This window comes from Aspergillus campestris (assembly GCF_002847485.1).
Source record: "Aspergillus campestris IBT 28561 chromosome Unknown P168scaffold_5, whole genome shotgun sequence".
Classification (NCBI taxonomy): Eukaryota; Fungi; Ascomycota; class Eurotiomycetes; order Eurotiales; family Aspergillaceae; genus Aspergillus; species Aspergillus campestris.
The window spans coordinates 306,446-328,273 of record NW_020194340.1 but is presented as its reverse complement, the minus strand read 5'-3'; the positions used below and the strand labels follow the sequence as shown (position 1 = coordinate 328,273).

Here is a 21,828-nt window from a genome sequence, read left to right as displayed (position 1 = left end):
TCGATGATTGTTTGCTATGATCGGTATATATTCGGGGTTTATTCTGCTTTTGTCTGAGGGGTATAACTATTGCAATCCATCGCGATCTGTATAGCACCGTCGAGTCCAGGCACTACACACCAATAGCTACATGACACTCACCACTCACTCTTACAACAACCCTATCAACCACCAAACAACCAATCCCCAACCATGCGACGACAACAACACCAAAAACACCAAGGAATATCCCTCCTCGCCCTCCTCACCCTCGCCCTCACCCTCACCACCCCAACAGCAACAACCCAAACAACCCAAACAACAGTCCACGTAACAATGACCCCCACAGCACCGCACCCCCCCTCCTACACATCGCCCTCCATCTTCCGCGACACCGTCCTCGCATCCACCAACGACTACCGCAGCAGCCACAACGCTTCAGCCCTCGTCTGGAACGAGACGCTCACGGAGTACGCGGCTGATTGGGCGGGGGGTTGTAAATGGGAGCATTCTGTGAGTTGGCCCCCTATCTTAGAGACTATACTGTTCAACCCTTCCGACTGTTCTTCCTTTGGCTATGGATGTTGAAATGACACAGTGGGAAAGAGATAAACTAATGAATACTAGCACGGACCCCACGGCGAAAACCTCGCCTTCGGATACCCCGACCCCGAAGCTGCCATCGCAGCCTGGGCCGACGAAAGCCATATGTATAACTACGATACCCCAACCGGCTTTACGGAAGAGACGGGCCATTTTACACAGCTTGTCTGGCGAGGGACGGAGCAGATGGGCTGCGCGGCTATCGATTGTGGTTTTCGCGATGCGGATAGCAACAATAACGATAGGAAAACGCGCGCGCAAAAAGAAAGTACGCTGGGGAAGTATGAGATGGCGCAGGGGTGGTATGTTGTTTGTGAGTATTCGCCTGCGGGGAATGTTGTGGGTAGCAGGGGTGGGAGTAGTAGTAATACTGGTGGCGATAGTGGTGGTGGAAGCAGTGGAGGGAGGAGTAAGATCGCTGCTGGGGCTGCTGATGGGTCTGATGTTGTTGTTGCTGCTGCTGGGAGTAGTGGTGGGAGTGGAGGTGGCAGTGGGGGTGGGAACGACGATAAGTGGTTTTTTCGCGTCAATGTGCAGCCGTCGAGTACGTACTCTGGGCCGTGGCCTTCGAGTACTGCTGATGAGGGTGGAGATGGAGATGATGATAGTAGAGCTGGGCGGGTGTACGGGGGGAAAAGACTTGGGTGGAAGGGTATTTTGGCTGTTGTTGTCGTTGTGGTTCAGATGTTATAGATTGATTTATAAAGCTTCATGTCAAACACGCTATCTTACGCGCAGAAACTGTTCTACTAGGCCGTTACTACAACTCATCATTGTCATCGCTCATGCTACCAACGCGCACATAAGTCCCAACGGGATATGCAGTACACATATATTCACTTTTCATGGTTTCGGACATCCCGCGCGAAAACCATGGTAAACGGATCACAAGAGGCTGAGGCTCACAGGAAGAGGGAAGCGAAGACCGCTCCCCGAGAGGAAAAAGGATATCGACAGATGACGCAGTAGAAGGTAGAGAAATGAAGAGTAGAAAAAAAAATAGAAAAAAGGAAGAGAAAACCTAACATTAAATTCCAGCATGCTCCGTTCAATTGATGATTTCTTCGTGCTCCTCGACAATCTCCTCGACAATCTCCTCCACCACGGCCTCGCCCTTGTCTTCCGTGGCAGGGGGAGCGTCCTTGGCCAGCTTGGGATCGTCCACATCCTCCGGCAGTCCGTAGACCTCCTTGTCCTCGGACAGGAGCTCCTTCTGCTGGCGGAGCCAGGCGGTCCACTCGCTGAGCACACGCTTCCGCGTCTCGACCACGGCCGTGTTGGCGATGTCCACCGCGTACCGGTCCTCCTCGTCGAACTCCTTCGAGTACTCGCGGAGGTTCTTGCGCACTTGCTTCTGCTCTTCCTTGCTGAGGAGCGTGGCGGGGCGCGGGCGCCAGAGGAACTGCTTGAATTTGTCGGTGGGGTTCTCGGAGAGGGTTTGACCGGCGAAGGTGTGGAGGGTCCAGCCATTTTCCATCTAAAACGTGTCAGTAATCCGCTGTCTGACGCGTACGAAAGCAAAAAAAAGAAAAGAAAGGAAGAAACCTACCGAGTGGGTCCAGGAACTGGCGCTGGTCACCACGTACCGGCCCGTAGGATCCCAGTCGACGTCCGTGACACCGTAGTGCTCCACGGTCTTCATTAATTGCAGGTTGGCGGCCAGGTCCTTCTCCCCCTCGGCCTTCTCACCCTCAAAGTCCATGTCCCAGAAGTCGATATCGTAGCTCGATTGCGAGTGCACGGTGGCGACGACAACGAAGCGGCCCTTGGGCGACCAGTAGATGGCGTTGCTGTTCTTCTTGTCGACGACACGCACCAGCTTGAAGTTGCCGGCCGAGGGGCCCTTCTTCTCGGGGGCGAAGAAGGCGACGGAGGTCTTGGGGGCGACGGCGGCGCCCTGGGCGGCCTCGCCGGTGGTGATGACGACGAATCGGCCCCCGTTGGGCTCCCAGGAGAAGTTGATGACGGTGTCCTTCAGGCTGTCGACGACCTCGACGGGGACGCCCTTCTCCTTGATGCGGAAGATCTCGAGGTTGGTGGCCATGGACTTCTTGGACTTGGAGTGACGGTCGACCTTGACGCACACGTAGGTGCCCTGCGACTGCCAGTGCAGCTTGACGTCGGACACGTTGAACAGGTTCCGGGTTCGGACGATCTCCTTGGTCGGGACGCTCATGAGACCGACACGGGCCGGGCTGCTGCCGATCTCCGGGGTCCAGAAACAGAGCAGCTGCTCGTACTGCTTGACGCCCTCCCGGGTGACGGTGGCGGGGGACCACTCGAAGTCCATCACGCCGTCGATCTTGACCGAGGTCTTGTCGAGGAGGTTCATCCGGGGCAGCTCGTAGATGGAGATGGACTGGCCCTGCAGCATCCGGGCGACGTACTTCTCGTCCGCGGACCACTTGAAGGCGGGCCACTGGACCTTCTTCTTGGGCTCGCCTTCGGCGCTGGCACCGGCGGTGAGGTCGTGGGAGACGAAGGACCGCAGGGGCTTGCCGGTGGTGATATCCCACACGATGATGTTCTTGCCATCCTCCTCGTAGGACAGGGTCGACTGGCTGCCCTCCTCGACCTGGATGGGGCGGGCGGACCAGGTGGTCACGTAGTTCTCCTGAGGGGAGAACTCGACCAGCTGGACGAAGGGGTGGGGGAACTGGCGTTGCTTGGAGAAGGATGCACCGCCCCAGAGCTGCACACCCTGCGGGTGGACGGAGGCCAGGAAGGTACCCTTGGGGGACCACTGGACGAACAGCTGCGTCCAGTGGGCCCGATCCACCACGTTCTCCGGCGGGTTGCTCTTGTTGTTCCAGAAGACTCCGACCTTGTCACCCCGGTAGAGCGCGAACTGGTCGCGGGCGTGAACATCGCCCATCCAGGACCGAAGGTGCTCCTTCTCCTTGAAGGCCTCGACGGTGGGGGCCTTGTATTCCTCCTCGACGCGTCCTTCCCGGCCATACCGTTCAATATCCATCAACTTGTTGACCATGAGGGTGTGCTTCTTATCCAGGGGGACTCCGTGGAGCTGCTTGACGGCGGCGATGGCCATTTCGGGGTCTCGTATTCAACAAAGGCGAATCTGCAGGAACCAATCCCATTAGTCTTTCCCAACCACGGGGGTTTGCGACCACCCCCTAATCCATTCTTCCATCCCACACGTACCCTTCAGTCATGTTCTTGTCGCTCAGGGGCATAAAGACGGCATCTTCGGAGGTGTGGCCGACCGAGTTGAGCTTCCTCAACAGGAATTTGACGAGCTTTTGTCGGCTGTCTGCGGGGACGACGGGGAGTCCATCGATAACGATAAATGTGTCCAAGCCTTCGTCGACTTGCACTTCATATTGCGCTTTGAGATCTGGCGATCGAAGAGGTAGGTTAGATACCGGACGTGGAAATCTTCGTCTTCCTTTGTCTATAGCGTTGTGTCGGACTCACCGGAGAAGTCGATCTCCTCCTCCTCCTCCTCCTCCTCGTGGAGGTCTTGCTCGGAGAGAGTATCGAAACTAGGCGCCATGATGGTATATGGGGGGGGGGATGTCGGGGGGGAGTTGGAGGGAGAGCCAACGGCGACGAGGGAGATGTGGATGCTTGGCTGCTAATTGGGGAGAGGGGGATGATTTCTGCTGAGCGAACCCATTCGGCCTGTTTTTTTAGGGCAAAACTCGAACAAAACCAAAGCGCCAAGCGTGTTCTGTGTGCGATGTGCTGAATAATATCTGAGTCAGAGTGTCACCTGATATCTGCCAACTGGTCAACGTGTCACCTGACCAGCTGCTGAGTCATGACATCTCAGTCACGGGATCAATCACGAATGAATCACGGGATCTCAATCACGGGGCAGTCACGGGACCCCACCCCGTGCGCTGTCGTTGGTCACTCGCGCTACTTCTCTACTTCGAGATAAACTGCTTCCCCCACACATCCCAACTGGCTTCGCTTCCTCTGTGGGTTGGCTGTCAGTTGCTCATTGTTAGCTGTCTCTTATTCTTCTTCTTGCTCTAGATCGATCTTCGCTTTTTTTTTTTTTTATCTCTTTTTCTTTTTCGTTTCCTGTCATATTGATCACCTTCCCTTGGGGACCTCCCCCCGTTGGTCCCATATGCCCCGCCGGTCCTAAGCGCCAGCGCTACGCCCCGATCTGGACGGCCGATCTTTTACAACAATTCACCTGGACCGTGACCCCGACTTCCGCGTCCCTGTCACCCCCCTCCAGTATCATCCGCCCTATTTGATCCAGTAGAACAATTGTCCCGATAGAATTTCTCCCCTGTCAATCCCACCTGGATTCCGCCCACCCCCCCTGCAGTGAGGAAGACACTCGCCTAACGGTGACCAAGAAGGATGTCGCGTAAGTGCCCGTTCGATCGGTTGGATGACCGAGGTCGCCCCAATGCCTGCCGAAGTCGCTGCTAACTGACATCATCTTTCCTGTCGCGACAGTCTCCCCGGATTCCCGCGATAATTATGTCCCCATCATCGACTCAATTCTGGCCAAGAGTGATCTGACGACGATCTCGGAGAAGCGCATTCGCAAAGGCCTGCAGGATGTGGTCGGTTATGATCTTACTCCGCAGAAGGTGTGCTTGCCCGCTTTTCCCCTCTCGCCGCCATCCGATCTCTCCATACCTTCTCCCTCTCCCTTGTCCCTCCGCTCCCCTGGGGGTCTCCGTCCACCGTGAAGCGTCATGGTCAATGCGCTAACATGATCTGTTCCCCGGGTTCCAGGCTGCGATCAAGCAGCTGATCATGGAGAGGTTTGATATCTTCGCGGAAAAAGGTGGCATTGGCGAGTCCCCCCAGCCCGAATCGAATTCCGTGTCCACCAATGGCCACGGGAAGGACAAGGACTCCGTGACGCCGGTGGAGCCGTCCTCCCCGGCGCAGTCGTCCATGTCGCAGAAACGACAGGCGGAGAGCGAGGAGCCTGCGGACCTCTCGAGCAAGACTCCGCCGGCCAAGAAGAAGAAGTCAGACCATGACGTGGATGCAGATGCCGTGTTCGCGGCCAAGCTGCAGGCGGAAGAGAATCTGCGCGCCCGTCCGACCCGTGGGGGCAACACGCGCCGGACGCAGCCGGTCAAAAAGAAAACCAAGGCCAAGACGGCGAAGAAGGTCAGGGCAGAGGATGATTCGGACTTGGAGTCGGGGTCGGATGCGGGGAAGAAGGTCAATCGGTCCACTGGATTCCACGTAAGATCCTTGACAGCCCCTCAGAATTGGCCCTGGATATTAACGGTGTTTAGAAACCCCTGAATCTCTCACCGGCCCTGTCTGCTCTGTTAGGGGGTGAATCGACGGTGCGTATCATACACCCCGATGGGACCCCACAATCGACTAATGATTTGCAGCTGTCACGCCCCCAGACGGTAAAGAAGATCTGGGCATATATCCACGAGCATGAACTGCAGGACCCGAGCGACCGACGGCAGATCCGCTGCGACGAACCCATGCGCGCTGTCTTCAAGCAAGACCGGATCCACATGTTTACGATGACCAAGATTCTCAGCCAAAACCTATATAGTCCTGATGAATAGTCTGCCGCCCCTCCACTGTATGTGGGCGGGAGCCTACGAGGATCATAGGCCACCGGGAGTCTGTCTCCATGGCTCCCTTCTTTACGATTTTCCGAATACCTGTTACTGCACCGCATTGGCAACCAGGCGTGATCATGATTGGTTTTTGTGATTTTACGATGCGCTCCTTTTACTCCGGACACTCATTGGCGATTGGATTGCTTTCCCTTTCCTTTGTGAATTTCTTAATATCATTCTGTTTTTCTTTCTTTTTCTATCGTTACTGCTGATCTTTTCTACAGCGGGAGTTGGCATCCTCTTACAGACCCGACGGATGTTGGTTATCTTGAGATTTAGTTATTGGGAGGGAGGGAGGTGACACTGTGGCATATTTGATCCTTTTCTTTCTGAGGCGTCGCCTCGAGTCCCTTTTCTTGGTGTTGACTGTGGCCTGCGGATGAATCTAGTCATCGCTCGTGGGACGCTGGGACGTGGAAGAACGCTGATGGGCAACGAGCCAGGCACGCAAGTTCAATGCTTTGATAGGGGAGGAACTATTTAGCATGCGGATGATTTCCCCCGCATCGTGGCATAGTTAAATACTAATCCTGTCATATAACGTGGTCCAACAGTCGTAGAAAGAATAGGCGTGTCGAGTGAGCCACCAAAGTCTATCGAGTGTACCGTGTGGCTTTGACTTGGTAACCAACCTAGTTTAGTCCTTGCAGAAACATTTTTGTCTTTCAGATAATCCAAGTCCCACTCTAAGCAAAAAGACCCTCGAATGGCGTGGTATAACAGGAACAGCTGCATGAGAGCCTCCCTCTAACCCCAAAGGAGAGCCCGACGGAGATCCGCTCGGCATAATGCATAATTCCCTGCTCACTAAGCAATGCCGAGCACCACCAATTTTTTTGGCCGTTTTGGCCCGTTTTCTCTCATTTCATTCCATTTCCCCTCCTTCTGCAAGTCGCCTGCCAGAATTACCTCTCGTCGCATCTCTCCTCCTACCAGGCAGACAACTTTCGTTTGACTCCCGTCTTCCCTAGGGCCTTTGCCCCTCTTCCCCCTCCCGAACTCCGCTCCGTTGCCCCTCATGTCTGATTCTCAGCCGTCCCGAGCTCCCCCGCAAGGCCCGAGCCGCGGGGGTCGTCGACGGGGACGAGGGTATGGTGTTGCTGGCGGCGGCGGCGGTGGTCGCTCCGATCAGAGCGAAACGCCAGCGCAGTCGACGGAGAGCTCCAGTCGGGGCTCCAAATCCAGGGGCGCCCCGGCCCGCAGAGGCCGCGGCGATAAACAGGACCGCGGCGGGAAGAAGCCCGAGTCCACGACCGCTACGCCAACGCCAACGGGCGCGCTGTCCAAGGCGAAACAGGCGACCGCCCCTGCGACGGATGATGACGCCGACGATAGCGAGGTGTGCTTCATCTGTGCCTCCACCGTCGAGCATACCTCCGTCTCGCCGTGCAATCACCGCACCTGTCATATCTGTGCGCTCCGCCTCCGGGCCCTGTACAAGAATAAAGCTTGTGCCCACTGTCGAGTATGTCCAAGAGGATCTGCATAATACAGATATTTTACTAACGAGCTATCTGCGACCAGACGGAGTCGGCCTACGTGATCTTTACGGACGACCATACGAAGCGGTTTGAGGACTTTACGAGCGCGGACTTTTCGCAGAAGGACGACAATCTCGGGATCCAGTATGCGAATGATGATATCTTTGAGGATACCGTTCTGCTGCTGCGGTATAACTGCCCCGACGACAATTGCGACGTAGCTTGCTTGGGGTGGCCCGATCTGCACCGCCATGTCAAGAACAAGCACGGCAAGGTCATGTGGTATGTGATGGATGCGAATGAAGATCAACCACCGCGAGACTAACCTAAGACTGTACAATAGCGACTTGTGTACGAGGAACAAGAAGGTCTTCACCCACGAGCATGCGCTCTTTACCGCGGCGGAGCTGCGCAAACACGAGAAACATGGAGATGACGTGCCCGGATCCGTCGATCAAAGTGGCTTCAAAGGCCACCCTGAGTGTGGGTTCTGTCGCCAGCGGTTCTACGGCGATGACGAGCTGTATACCCATTGCCGCGACCGTCATGAACGGTGCTACATTTGCGATCGACAGTCCTCGACTCGCCAGCAGCAATACTACATTGACTACAATGCCTTGGAGGAACACTTCCAGAAAGACCACTTCCTGTGTCTCGACCAAGAGTGTCTGGAAAAGAAGTTTGTTGTCTTCGAGTCGCAAATGGACCTCAAGGGGCATCAATTGGAATGCCACCCCAACGGAATGTCCAAGGATGTCAGACGGGATGCGCGAATCGTGGACCTGTCTGCCTTTGACATCAGAACGCCATATCAACCACAGCAGCGACAACGCCGTGGTGCCGGCCGGGGACGTGACCCCAACTCAGAGCCTCTTCCCCCATCCAGCGCCCAAGCGCTGCGGCGCGACGAGGTCGCCTATCAGCGCCAAGTAGCCATCCAGAGTTCGCAGTCCGTGACGGGCCGAAGCTTTGGCGGCCAACTGTCGCGCAACGAAACCCAGACCGTCCGCGCGCCTCCGCGGTCCGGGGCCGCCACCCCGGCCCGCACACCCGCGGCCCCTTCGACGCCAGTGGCCGAACTGAGGTCCCTCAGTCTCAACGCAGCAGACTCCGGGCCCGTCTCGCCACAAGAGCAAGCCCGTCGTCTGCGTCACGCAGCCGTGGTGGAACGCGCCGCGAACCTGCTGGGCAACGACGCAGGCAAACTCGACGAATTCCGCACCCGCGTCTCCCACTTCCGGACGTCCCAGATCACCGCCACCGAACTCATCGACGCCTTCTTCTCCCTCTTCGACACCTCCAGCACCGAACTGGGCAAGCTGATCAAGGAGCTCGCCGAGATCTACGAAGACGACGCCAAGCGCACCGCCCTGCTCCAATCCTGGAACGACTGGCGCGCCATCAACGAAGACTACCCGGCCCTCCCAGGCGCCGGCGGCATGATCCCGGGCATGTCCCCAGGCACTGTCAACGGCACCGGCCTCGGCGGCAAGCGCGTTCTCCGCCTCAAGTCCTCCACCGCCCAGTCCTCCCGCTCAGCCGTCGGCAGAAGCGGTGCCCTCCCAGGCTCATCCTCCGCCACCGCCGCAGCCGCAGCCAGCAACCCATTCCCGCCGCTCTCCGCGGCAACCGCCCGCTCCGCCAAAGCCAACGCCGCCGGCGCAACCTGGGGAGCGTCCGCCCCCGCAGCACGTCCATCCCCCTCCCTACCAACCCCTCCTCCTCCTACTCCAGACCCAAACCCACGCCCTCCCGCCCCGTAAACCCCAAAAGCAGCGAAGCCTTCCCGTCCCTCCCAGCCGCTCCGAAACCCAACGTTCTGATGGCAGGTCTCACCCGCGGCACCGTCCGTTGGGACAACCAGCGCCCTGCGCCGTCCAACCCGTGGGCTGGATCCTCCCAGGCGGAGCTGAACCCCGACGAGGAATTCCCTGAGTTACCCGGTGGTGGGGGGAAGAAGGGGAAGGGGAAGAAGGGGAAGCAGACGCTTATTCATTGGGGTTGATCATACTCAGTATTAGGTGGATTCATGAAGTACATAGCTATATTTTGATTTATTTGTGGTGCACAGGGAGTGAGATAAGCGTTATGCGTGTAATTGATTTTTACCCCTTCCATTGTCCCTTTCTCTCTTTACCCCTTTCTTTTTCTTTTTCTCTTCTCTTTTATCACTTTTTCTTTTGATTGGTGTTGAAAAGCTTGTGTTTAGCGGGTCATCATACAACTAACCTAACTAGAGCTAGCTGATTTGGTCATTGTGGAATGGTTTTGACTGTAGATGTGATGTGCGTGAGTGAGCATTGGACATAATCACCAGTGTGGTGGAAAAGTTAATTAATGTATTATTACTATTACATACTCTATATCATATAACTACTACGGAGTACACTATCTAAGAATACTATACTATCTAAGGATAATTGCGCTTCTGCCCATCTCTTACTGTGAATCAATCAACCATAGCTGAAGGAGAATCCGACGAGCAGATCTCACTCATGGGATGGTCTGTTCCAAGTGAAGGAGACCAGGTATATGCGTGGGGTGTGGGTGTGACAGATGAGGGCACTGTCGTGTGTGGGATGCTGGCTATCTCAGCAGATGATGGTTCAATCTGATCGGTGGTAGCTGGGATCTCAACGTGATCGGGAGAAAGGACCTCGATGTCGCTATCATCATCAGTTGCAATACTCATATCCCCATCACCATCTCCATCATTACCACTATCCGTATCAATCAGACTTCCATCCCCATCACCATCTCCAACACCCTCACATGAATCGTCATCCCCATCAGCAGCATCCATCCTCACCACAAAGTCATCCTGCAACCGCACCAACCACCTCCTCAGCGCCTCCCCAACGACCGTCCCACACCGCGCCAAAACCAACTGCTCCCGTAGCGCAAGCAGCAATCTCCGCTTATGCGCAACCCCAACCGACCTCGCCCGACTATGTCTGCGCCTCGCAAGAGCATCCATCGCAGTAGATACTTCCCGCGCGGTCCTCATGACATCAGGCGCGAAATCAACTAGATTGGCGAGTGCGAGGCCGTAAGCTTGCGCGGGAGGCACTCCCTCCGCTATGCGGTAGAGCATGGTCATTTTGGACCCGTCTGCTGTGAGGTCTGCTGCTAGGTGGAGGGAGACGGCGCCGGGGCGGGCGGATAGGATGGTTGCTAGGTCGTGGAAGTGGGTTACGAACCAGGTTAGGGTGTGGGTTGTGCAAAGGAGGGCTTCGGCTATGGCGAGTGCGATTGATAGGCCGTCTGTCGTGCTGGTGCCGCGGCCGAGTTCGTCGATTAGGACCATACTTTTGTTGTTTGTGGGGTCGGTGAGTTCCAGGCTACGCAGGATGAATGCCATTTCGCGCATTTCCGAGGCAAAGGTGGACACGTTTGCTTCGAGGTCGTCTGCTGTGGAGACGCGCGCGAACAGCTGGTGGATGAGTGGGAAGGAGGCGTACTCTGCTGGGACGAAGGAGCCGATCTGCGCCATGATGGTCATGAGGGCGAGGGCGCGGATGTAGGTGGACTTGCCGCTCATGTTGCAGCCTGTGATTATTTGGAAGCGGGACTGCGGCGTCGCGTAGGCGTCGTTCGGGACGTACTTCTTCGTGTGGATCTTCTCGCGGAGGGGGTGGCGGCCGGATTTGATGGCTAGGACGTCTGTCAGCTCGGGCCGGATGTAGTCGTTGCAGGTGGACAGCTGGGCGAAGGTCGAGAGCATGTCGAGCATGGCGATGGCTTCGCTGACGCGGAAGAGGATGGAAATCTCGCTACAGATGTCACGGATGAGTTCTTGGATAGTTTGGTCGCTCATGCTGACTACTTCGTTGTGGGCGTCGACGATCTTCTGGTTGATCTTGACGAGGTCTAGGGTCTGGCACTCGATGCGCTTCTTCTTGCGGTACACGTTGATGAATATCTCCGGGAGGTAGCAGTCTGTCTCTGCGGCGGAAATGCTGATGTAGTATTGGCGGGCTGTGTCGAATTTTAGGTCCAAGTTGAGGTTATGTGTTTCTGTCAGTTGAATTGAACGTCAGAGATTAGATTCAGAATCAATATGGGCTGGGCCTACCGGATAGCTGTGCTACAAGATCAACAGCATCCATGTTCGTTTCCTTGTATGTCTGTCTCGCCACGTCGAGCAGAGTATTCACCCCAGTCTATACCAGTTAAACACGGACAACCATGTGGTGGATAAACCCACCCGCACGCAGTAAATCCGCTGATTTCTCAGATCCAGCGGTTTGGTCTGATACGCAACATGGTCGTTGAGGGTAGACTCGATGAGCTGCTCGACTCCTCTGTGGCCCGCCGGTGCGCACAGCTATTCGAGGTTAGCTTATCCAGCAGTCGACGGCACACAGTACCTCTCTTATCGTCAGTAATAGGCTGCTTTGAGCGGTGCCCAAAGCCTTGTAGATTGATTTGATTAAAAACACATAAGACTTGAGCATGATTACGTTGTTCACAGACTGCTCAACGTATTGGAAGGTTCGTTTCGTGGGAACCAGTATAAGCTGGTTTGTCAGTAGCTTCCGAGCCTGTGAGGAGAGAACTCACAGATGACAGGACTTTATCTGCGTCAATAAAGCCTTTCAAAGCTGTAGATACATGGTTAGTCGCAATAGAGAGAACAGAAGTAGTAGAGAGCAAGGGCTGACCCTGTCTAACAGACACAAACATATCCTCCTTAGTCGACAAGTCCTCCACCGCATCATAGCGTGCCAGCAACTTTGACTGCTCCGTGGACGGCTGCAGGATATTGGCTCTCAACAGCCTCGATCCCATCGGAGTGAGCGTTTCGTTCAATAGCCCGAACAGACTATGTTTCGACTTGGTACTATGGATGTTCTGGACAAGTTCTAGTGAGACAATCGTCGACAGGTCTATGGACATGGTGCCCTGCGACGGCTCAAACCGGATGCGGAGGGAGTGAGATGCAAAAATCCGGTTTAACTCGAGCTCTACGTATTTGAGGGTCTGAAGGTATATCAGCAACACCGTCTCAACCTCCAAGGAGTCAGTCATACAGCAGCAAGACAACACGCCGCGAAGAAGTGTCCTCCCAGAGCCAGCTTGACCGATTCTACATCTTCCGGAAAGGCAAGCCTGTCGACGTATTCGTGGCCCGCCTTCTCCGACCAGCACCTGCGATCTAGGAACGTAAAGGTAGTGTCTGGGATATTCTCGTGAAGTATGCAGTACAACTTGGAGTCTCTCGCTGTGTTCATGAACAGAATCTCCGTGGGCTCGAAGACGCTGATCTTCGTGATCGTCTTGGCATACGTCTGGCTGTCACAGATCTGGCAGAGAACCATCTCGGCGGTTGAAAGATTGACAAAAGCCAGTCCCACGGTGGACGAGATACCGCGCGACTCACTGACTGCACAGATGATATCTTGAGATGCTATACTGGTGGCTGTTGTTGTCGGTCTCGTCCGTAGCGGACCACTACTCTGGCGGGAGAGAGGGACGAACGAGTCCGCTACAGAGGTAGCCTGCGAGAAAGAAAACGACATCTAGTCAATGATCTCTTGCTTCCTTCAGTAAGCTCAAGACGAAGAAGAGAAGAAGAGAAGAAGTGAGGTGGATGACTGAAGTATACTGAGTATCGATAAGATATCCGAAACCGGTTAGCGCAATCGTCGTCTCCGCGATAAGCACGAAATTTTTTGGCGGGCCCAAAAGCGACATCGAACAACAACCAGCAGACCCAAACCAGCACAATGGCGACTCTCCTCCCACCCCCGACGAAGCGCCAGAAGCGCGAGGATACCGAGAAGGCGCAGCAGCAGCAGGAGATCCAGGGCATCCCCGATAATCTGGGCAGCATCCGTGTGCAGTTCTACGACCAGGCGACCGGTTCCGCAACGGGGCCTGCTGTGTCGGTGCCAGTGGGGGATACCAGTGTGAAGAATTTGGAGACGTTGCTGAATACGCTACAAGGACATGTACGTTCGCATCCATAACATGGTGGAATGTAAAACTAACGTTTTGTTTCTGGTGAAGGAGGAAGATGAACGAGTACCATACCGCTTCACCTACCAGTCGCAAGACGACAAGGACAGCCTGACGGTGGACATCCTGCAAGATCTGTACCAGTCGCTGCTGAAACCCGGGCTGAAGACAACCGAGGACACAGTGCAACTGTACTACACGCCGCAGGCAGTATTTCGAGTGAAAGCAGTCTCGCGATGCACGGCGTCGATCGCCGGGCACGGCGAGGCGATCCTCGCGACGAGCTTCTCGCCCGTGTCGTCCGCGACGATGGTGACCGGCAGCGGGGACTCGACGGCGCGGGTGTGGGACTGCGACACGGGGACGCCGCTGCACACGCTGAAGGGTCACACCAGCTGGGTGCTGGCCGTGAGCTACTCGCCGAACGGGGCGATCATCGCGACGGGCAGCATGGACAACACGGTGCGGGTGTGGGACGCAAAGAAGGGGCAGGCGCTGGGCGGCCCGCTGAAGGGTCACACCAAGTGGATCACCAGCCTGGCGTGGGAGCCGTACCACCTGCAGCAGACGGGCCGGCCGCGGCTGGCGTCGGCGTCGAAGGACTCGACGGTGCGGGTGTGGGACGTGGTGTCGAAGCGCATCGACATGGTGCTGACGGGGCACAAGGCGTCGGTGACGTGCGTGCGCTGGGGCGGCACGGGCAAGATCTACACGGCGTCGCACGACAAGACCATCAAGGTGTGGAACGCCGAGAACGGCGTCCTGCTGCAGACGCTGGCGGCGCACGCCCACCGCGTTAACCACCTCGCGCTGTCGACAGACTTTGCCCTGCGCACGGCCTACCACGACCACACGGGCAAGGTGCCCGCCTCGGACGAGGAGAAGGTCGCGGCCGCCAAGCGCCGCTTCGAGCAGGCGGCCACCGTCAACAACCAGGTCGTTGAGAAGCTCGTCTCCGCCAGCGACGACTTCACCATGTACCTGTGGGAGCCGCAGAGCTCGAACAAGCCAGTTGCGCGACTGCTGGGCCACCAGAAGGAAGTCAACTACGTGACGTTCTCGCCAGACATGGCGTACATTGCCTCAGCGGGATTCGACAACCACGTCAAATTATGGAACGGGCGAGACGGGAAGTACGTACCCCATCCCTACACACACACCACCCCATTTTTATTTTACGTGGAAATAAGCTAACAAATCAGATTCATCACCACCCTGCGCGGCCACGTCGGCGCCGTCTACCAATGCTGCTTCTCCGCGGACTCGCGCATGCTGGTGTCCTCGTCCAAGGACACGACGTTGAAGGTGTGGAATCTGCGGACGGGCAAGCTGGCGATGGATCTGCCGGGACATCGGGACGAGGTGTTTGCGGTGGATTGGAGTCCCGATGGGCAGAAGGTGGGTAGTGGGGGGAAGGACAAGGCTGTTCGCATCTGGAGGAACTGAGATACCCTAGAGTTGGATAGATTTGAATGAATTTGATTGCATTATATTATCGTAACTTGTTGAATTTGACATCGCAGATGGTGCCATACCAATAACTACCACTCCGTCCATTATCATTATCTTGTTTATTATCCATACCATATCCATCCACCATCCACCCATAATCCTTATACATACATACATACTTATGTATACAGGCATCTGATAAACCCCATCACCAAATCCTACACAAGTATCGCTAAATCAATTATACTGCCAAGCCGCAAACCCCTGATGCTGTGCCGTCGGCGCAATGGCCGAAAAGCCCAAGCACGCACCCACATCCCCACCGGGCACAGTCGCATTCTGGATCGCAGCAAACACCTGCCAGCGGTCATCCTCGGCGGGACAAGCCATAAATCCGTCCGCACCGAAGCCCGTGAACGTAAAACGGCCGTAGGAGTCGCCGGGGGTGTATTCGAAGGGGCCGATGGCGGAGCCCGGGGGGATGGCGCCGGAGTGGGCTTGTGTGAAGCGGAGGGCGCCGGTGGGGTCGACGTAGATGCGTTGGCCGCCGGGGACCATTACGTTCTGTTTTTCATTTTTCGTTAGTATATGGATATTGTGGGGATGGATGGGTATAGATGGTGAAAGTGTAGAGTGAGACATACTAGGGCGTATCCACCCGGAGAAAAAACCGTGTCCGTTCCCGGGGGACAATCCTCCTTGGGAACAGGAGGAGTAGGACAGTAGGAGGACGTCTCCCCGCCTAGCCAGAACTTCTGACTGGCAGCGGTCATGGGGAGGAAGTGGATGGGGGAGGCGGATCTGACAGCCATGACGCCGAAGGCTGGCTCGGGGGCTGCATCTTTGGCGGACTCCGCGGTGGGAGCGGCCGAAGCCAGGAGGGGGAGGAGAGAGGCGACAATTTGGAGCTTCATTTTGTTGAATTATTGAGGTGGTATTTGAGAGGAATCGAGATAGATAGCTAGAGATGGGGGAAGGAAACGGTATTTATATCGGCGTTTTTAGCCTATATAAACCCGGATGCCACCCCAACCGCGCCAGTGAAGCGGACAGATGCCGAAGATATGCAAGGAAATATGATATTAATATGACGTTCCATGAGACATGGAGTGAAGCGGGGAATTTCCCGCATGGTGTCTCAGTTCAGTCTCAGTTCAGCTCTCGTGTTCGTTTGCTGGACATTGTTCGACCCATTCCAATAAGAGCAATCATAGCGACAATAACAGGCCAGGAATGCGCCCCCACCGCCGCCTGACCATCCCCACAACCCAAGGACATGGCATTCCGGGTTCCGGCTGAAGAATTGAGCGGTGTTGGAGGGTCAATTCCAGTCGATGGACCTCGGAGCTGAACCGTCGGGGCCGAGTCCTCTTCGGTTTTAGTGTCATGCAGCTCCTGCGGGCAAACCGGTAATGGGACCGATCTAAATAAAGACCATAAGAGATACATCGAACAAAAGATTGAAGAGATAGAAAAAAAAATTGAATGAAATTGATTCCAAGGAAGGAAGCAAACAAGAACAGCCTTTACACCCCACCCAAACATCCATACAAAACAACACCCCAACCCATTCAAACAAAAAACAAAACGACAAAAAGGAAGAAAGAAAGAAAGAAAGAAAAATAAATATAAGAATAGAGAGAAGAAAAAGTGAAAGAAGAAAAAAGACCCGGCCAAACACCACTAACCAAACCCGAGGCCCGTAAATGCGTCAAGACCAGTCGACGGAATGAGAATGTATATCTCCCAATTTTTATTGCTCGTCCATTCCCGCCATCCTCTATCCCTTTCCTTGCGCCTAATAGTCATCATCATCTCCATCATCGTCGTTGTTGCGACCGCGACTCCCTTTCACTCCGTCCTTGCGGATCGGGATCTTGATGCCCTGCAGGGCGAAGCATTTACTCAACGGCGTGCTCTCAATCACCCCGGGGAATTTCTTGGCTGAGAAGACCTGGAACGGCTCCGAGAAGACGGACGCCAGCACCGGTGCCGATCCATGATTGATCACCGTCATGCCCGACGGCATATCACTCGATTGGGTGCCCACGTTGACGAAGCTCATCTTCAATCTGCACCCCACGTTAGCTCGAGACAACACCAGAAACCACCCCCAAAAAAGCAGACTGGGACATACCGGAACACGCCCTCTGTCCGCACACTCAAATCCTGGAGAATGAACCACACGCCGATCTTGTTCTCCGGATCGGTCAGCCGGAATGCACTGGCGCTCAGACTGCCAATCAGATTGCGCGTGAACATCCCGCCCGGCCCCGAGGACACGGGCTGGGCTGACGAGAGGTTGGTCGCATTGACGGGATTCCCGTAGTAGGGGGCCTGTGCTTGTTGGTAGTAGTGCGCCTGGGGACTGGCCCCGTATCCATACTGTAACTGCGGGTTGCCGTAGTAACTGTTCATCTGCGAGGGATACCCCATCGGTTGCCCGTAGGGGTTTGGACCGTACCCCGAGTAGGGAGACATGGTTTGCGGGGGCGGGGGGTAGGATGAGGACATGGCCGTCGATATCGAAGGGGAGGTGGCCGAGTGCTTCACCAGGTTCACCTCCCCGGTCCCGTCGGCATTCCACAGATCCACCATCAGCACATAAAACGACGTGTCGATTTCGCTGCCCGGCGTCAGTAACTGTATTCCCCGCGCAAACATAGGTCAACCCGGGACATACTTGATATCGATCTCTTTTTCGGTCTGTTCATCTCGAACGATGAGCCGGATGCATGGGGGAGGGGTGATGGGTCGTCGATCCTAAGCAGCGGAATCTGTGAGCATGATGGGACATCCTCGAGGGACCGATCGTGAAGAAGCGATTACGCACCTTATCACCAAAACCGCACATCCGAGCCCGAATGGGCTGCTGTACAACCTGCAATGACCAGATTCGACCTTCATGGATGGTCGAAACCGGTGCCAGACTCGGCATATGTGGTGGACCGGCTGATCCCATTGGACCGGCCGACCCGGGAGTCGGATAGGAGGAGGAAGGAGGAGGAATGCGATCCATGGAGAGCGGAGGGGGTTGCGGCGGCCCGGGGTGTCTTTCTTCTACTCCGTACATATTTTTTTGATCACGAGAAAACAAGGGCGGTAATACTGAATAGGGAAATGCTCCCTCGATGGTTGGTCGCTTCGATAAGCTGATATAGTGTGGGTTGGTAGAGAGCGTGCGGATAGACAGAATAATAAGAGATGGATTTGACCGTCACCGACGCAGCATCGGGTTCAGCGACCGGAGGGGTTGCGCAAATCGAGCCTGGCCAGTCTGCTCCAACGATAGCAGAACCGCGCGACCTGCGGCGGAAATCGAGTGCTCACGAGGTCAACCAGATATCGGACGGTGACTGCGAGATGCAATTGCCCTTCTTTGTCCTTCTTCGTGATTTTTTTTTCCCGGAACTCTCCCTAGGCGAGGGTGACGAAATTATGGTGTGGCGAAAGGAGGGGCGACCCAGAAAGCGTAAATGGACCGGGACGCACGGCGCTGGAAGCTGTCGAGAAGCCGTCGAGTTCCGCGTTTCGGTCGCGATCGAAGTTTCAGGAGCAGGTGAAGGTGTGCGCTAGTCCAGTGGACAAGCTACCGATAGAAAATAAGGGTTGATCGTCTGGGTAAGCGGAAAGCTGTCAGTGTCAAGCGCGGGAGATTGACTGCGCCTCCCACGGGTCAACCGTACAGTACGTTGGGTTCACCCACCACGGCAATCCAGAGGTTCCAAGGTCGGAAAGTTCCAACAAAGCGCGAGTCCGTTGTGCGGATCCGGCAAAAAGATGGTGGGGGAGGGAACGGACGACGTCAGGATGAGGGGAAGCTGCAGGATGCCGGGAGAAGCAGGACGGTCGGTCGGTTGGCGGTTATGTAGAGGGAGAGGGGGAGGAAGAGAAAGAGAAGAGACGAGAAGAGAGAAAGAGAGAAGAGAGAAGAGGAGAGGAAGAGCAGTAAGGTGGGGAAGAAAGAGAGAGAGAAGTGGAAGTGACGAAGAGAAGTGACGATTGAGAAAATCGGTCGAGACTCAAACCGTGACGGTGGGAAAATGCGTCCGGGATGATGATGAGCTCATTCAATCCTTTCTCTCGTTTCTCACTGCACTGTACTAGGTAGACTCATGATCCCAATCCTCGACATATTAGGTCATTTCTACGTGTCATGATTCTGGTACTAAAAGACAACTGAATTCTACAATTCTATCGGTATTTCATTGTCCTTAACCTGGAACTGTTTCCCTTTTCTGACCAATTCCCATCAGTCGATCAACGCGGCGCAGGAACTTCCGCGACCCAAACCGTCGGGTTCGGACTGTTGTCCACGAATCCATATTGGCTGCTGACTTGGTCGGACTAATCGCAAGGGTCCTAGTCAAGCCCCTGAATCAGTGTATCAACTGTCATTGCTGACCGTCATCCTCTGTTCGACACAACGTACAACTTTCGACTTCTCCCACCTCCTCAAATCTTCCCGATCATCCTTCATGATCATCCCTCCTCCCAATCCTTCGTTCACAGTCCAACTCGAAATATGCAATACCCGTGGGGCTCCAGCAATGTAACCGTCTTCCCCCCACCTACCCACCCACCGGGTTTCTTTCCGGCAAGACAAGCTCCCTAGCCTATCTCTAAAATAGAAGGAGACTAGAAGTACTAAGTTAGACTTGCGGCAGTAAGTGAGAAAAGATTGATTGAAAACTGACTACGACGTGGGGAAGATAAGATGACTCGACCAATGGTCGCACCGTTGAACCTCTCGGTTGGGTCCCTCAGGCCCGTTTTGGGTTGACCTTGCAACTTAACACTATCATCCCCCGTTTGCAGCCTTGGATGGGGCTTCATGACAAATTATTCTCGCGCCCGATGGTCCGAGCTTTGATGTCTGCGATCTTCCCCTTTGACCATTCTGGAGGGATCATCCTGTTTTATTCCGTGTTCGTATATCGTATACTCTGTAGATAATCTGGTAGTCACTTAGTCAGCCGGGCGGTGAGTCTCATTGTCAGTCATTCAGTCGCGTCCAATTTGGACAGCATTGCTCGTTAAATAGAATAGATATAATCCATAGAATCCTTTTTAAAGAGAAAGAAGCCCAACTGTGGAATCCCACTAAGTTATGCAATGCAGAATCCCCCAGGACAACGCAGCCTACCGGAACGAGCGGCGTGCATGACGGAGCGGCAAGTGGCATATGTCAATTGGGTGTTGCGCATTTCCGCTGCGTGGATGCCATGATCGGTCATTCTCGGGGAAATTGGACATGTCTCATTACCTAGGTGTCTATGCAGGGAATAAATGACCAATCAATTAAAAAGGGGGGTCAGAAGGGACAAGTGGAGAGAAAGGACAAAGTTGCCATGGTGCGGAGTTCCAAGGGAGGAGGAAACACGGCATGCTTTGCGATCGATATGTTGTTATCCAGTGGTTGACTCGGACAATGTCATTGAGGATTTGGTTTGTTCGCAGGATTGCTTTCTGTCATGGTCTGACCTTTTTCTTCGCGTTCTATTCATCTTGTCGTAATACCTTGGCTCTTTCCAACATGTCTACACTCAGGCTGGTTATCAAAACATGGCTATCCCAGCCGCTGCATCTTAATCGTGACTGAGTTCCACGCGTCCCATGGCTCAGCCACGCGACGAATTGAAGATACTAATTAGATACGAGTAGGCATATTGTACAAGCCGGGGCACCTTAGTTCTTTACCACAACTCCTCATTAACTCCAGCGACGCAATCAGGTGGCTCAGCCCTACGAATGGCATTCCCATTATACATTCCACCCTGTATTCACATTCCCGCCCATCAATATCACCTCCCACCACCAGATCGACCACTCCGAATTCAAATTGAAGGTCCTCTGATCGCCGTCCAACGGCTCCTACCACATATATCATGGCATCTAGATCCTCTAGACCGACCGTTCCCGCAGCCCGCAGGCCCAGAGCTAGCACGGCTGGCGTACCAAAAGATATACGGACGCGATGCTTGTCTGGATTTCCCGGATGATCTGGTAGTGCGGGATGAGTACTTGGGCTGGATGCCGGAAAAGCGTCCGGAGCAGTACGTTCACCTGCTTGCCAGTGGAGTCAGATTGGACTATTCCTGATATCCCATGTATCAACTAGATTGATTGACTATTACGGCGTAACATTCGACCATCTTATCCCAGCTGATGATCCCAAATCGGAAGTGTTACAGGTTAACATTATTGAGATTGAGGATGATTATGGCCTTTATGCGAATACATGGCTTTTATTCACTGTCGATATTCATTGGAAGAAGGTACTAGCTGTGCCGAGATGTTGCCAAAAGAGAAAGGGGACTCGGGACCGTTGGCGAGTGAATGCTCTTGTAGATCAGAGGGCTCATGGGTATGAACTGTTGAAAGGACCTGAAGAATTTAGTCATAAACTAGAAGGGTAGAGGAAAGACTGTGTTTTTGAAAGGCGTGTGCTCGTGTTGGTTATACTTACTGCGTGTTGTTTTTATTGCTCTGCTGTTGCTGGAAGTCTTACGCTCCTGGCTCAATTCCCTGGGTCAGGCCTGCTTATTGACACAGAGATGAACATCCATGGGATCATCTTGGCAAGCTACAAACTGGCTGGGGCTTTTAATAGCGTTCAATGATCGGGAGATAAGCTAGATTAACGACACTAACAGCTGGTGAGGGTTGTTCCAATTATCTAGAGGTCTGTTCTCACAGCATGCTATAGCTTTCTCATGCTCTCAACTTTCGTGATGGTAGCATCCTGCAGTATTTTAAAA

General features: G+C 54.6%; 7 protein-coding genes across 7 annotated transcripts; 3 read left to right on the top strand and 4 right to left on the bottom strand.

Annotated features, from left to right (window-relative positions):
* Positions 1–315: 315 nt before the first annotated feature.
* Positions 316–1,275, top strand: P168DRAFT_267329 (putative extracellular SCP domain protein Pry1; the record flags this gene model as incomplete). The annotated part of the gene is made up of 2 exons (XM_024835035.1): positions 316–492; positions 607–1,275. The coding sequence occupies 2 exons, from the start codon at positions 316–318 to the stop codon at positions 1,273–1,275; spliced, it is 846 nt and encodes a 281-aa protein (XP_024693306.1).
* Positions 1,276–1,630: 355 nt separating this feature from the next.
* On the bottom strand, positions 1,631–4,096 carry EifCb (translation initiation factor eIF3 core subunit b; the record flags this gene model as incomplete). The annotated part of the gene is made up of 4 exons (XM_024835905.1): positions 1,631–2,059; positions 2,132–3,607; positions 3,741–3,937; positions 4,018–4,096. 4 exons carry the CDS (start codon positions 4,094–4,096, stop codon positions 1,631–1,633), a joined length of 2,181 nt encoding a protein of 726 aa, XP_024693305.1.
* Positions 4,097–4,754: 658 nt separating this feature from the next.
* On the top strand, positions 4,755–6,385 carry P168DRAFT_137839 (SWIB/MDM2 domain protein). The gene is made up of 5 exons (XM_024832737.1): positions 4,755–4,930; positions 5,023–5,159; positions 5,308–5,772; positions 5,826–5,879; positions 5,931–6,385. Exons 1-5 carry the CDS (start codon positions 4,924–4,926, stop codon positions 6,114–6,116), a joined length of 849 nt encoding a protein of 282 aa, XP_024693304.1. The 5' UTR covers positions 4,755–4,923; the 3' UTR covers positions 6,117–6,385.
* Positions 6,386–7,061: 676 nt separating this feature from the next.
* On the top strand, positions 7,062–15,098 carry P168DRAFT_310279 (WD40 repeat-like protein). The gene is made up of 7 exons (XM_024839383.1): positions 7,062–7,638; positions 7,698–7,936; positions 7,998–9,346; positions 9,436–9,600; positions 13,346–13,608; positions 13,667–14,748; positions 14,818–15,098. The coding sequence occupies exons 1-7, from the start codon at positions 7,192–7,194 to the stop codon at positions 15,059–15,061; spliced, it is 3,789 nt and encodes a 1,262-aa protein (XP_024693303.1). The 5' UTR covers positions 7,062–7,191; the 3' UTR covers positions 15,062–15,098.
* A 78-nt stretch (positions 15,099–15,176) lies between these two features.
* On the bottom strand, positions 15,177–16,098 carry P168DRAFT_137771 (putative IgE binding protein). The gene is made up of 2 exons (XM_024832736.1): positions 15,712–16,098; positions 15,177–15,631 (listed from the first exon to the last, which is right to left on the bottom strand). Exons 1-2 carry the CDS (start codon positions 15,979–15,981, stop codon positions 15,305–15,307), a joined length of 597 nt encoding a protein of 198 aa, XP_024693302.1. The 5' UTR covers positions 15,982–16,098; the 3' UTR covers positions 15,177–15,304.
* Positions 16,099–16,107: 9 nt separating this feature from the next.
* On the bottom strand, positions 16,108–16,873 carry P168DRAFT_137759 (uncharacterized protein). The gene has a single exon (XM_024832735.1). It carries the CDS (start codon positions 16,610–16,612, stop codon positions 16,217–16,219), a length of 396 nt encoding a protein of 131 aa, XP_024693301.1. The 5' UTR covers positions 16,613–16,873; the 3' UTR covers positions 16,108–16,216.
* P168DRAFT_317754 (velvet factor family protein) lies at positions 16,866–18,086 on the bottom strand (the record flags this gene model as incomplete). The annotated part of the gene is made up of 4 exons (XM_024840136.1): positions 16,866–17,139; positions 17,205–17,693; positions 17,751–17,830; positions 17,901–18,086. The coding sequence occupies 4 exons, from the start codon at positions 18,084–18,086 to the stop codon at positions 16,866–16,868; spliced, it is 1,029 nt and encodes a 342-aa protein (XP_024693300.1).
* Positions 18,087–21,828: the final 3,742 nt, after the last annotated feature.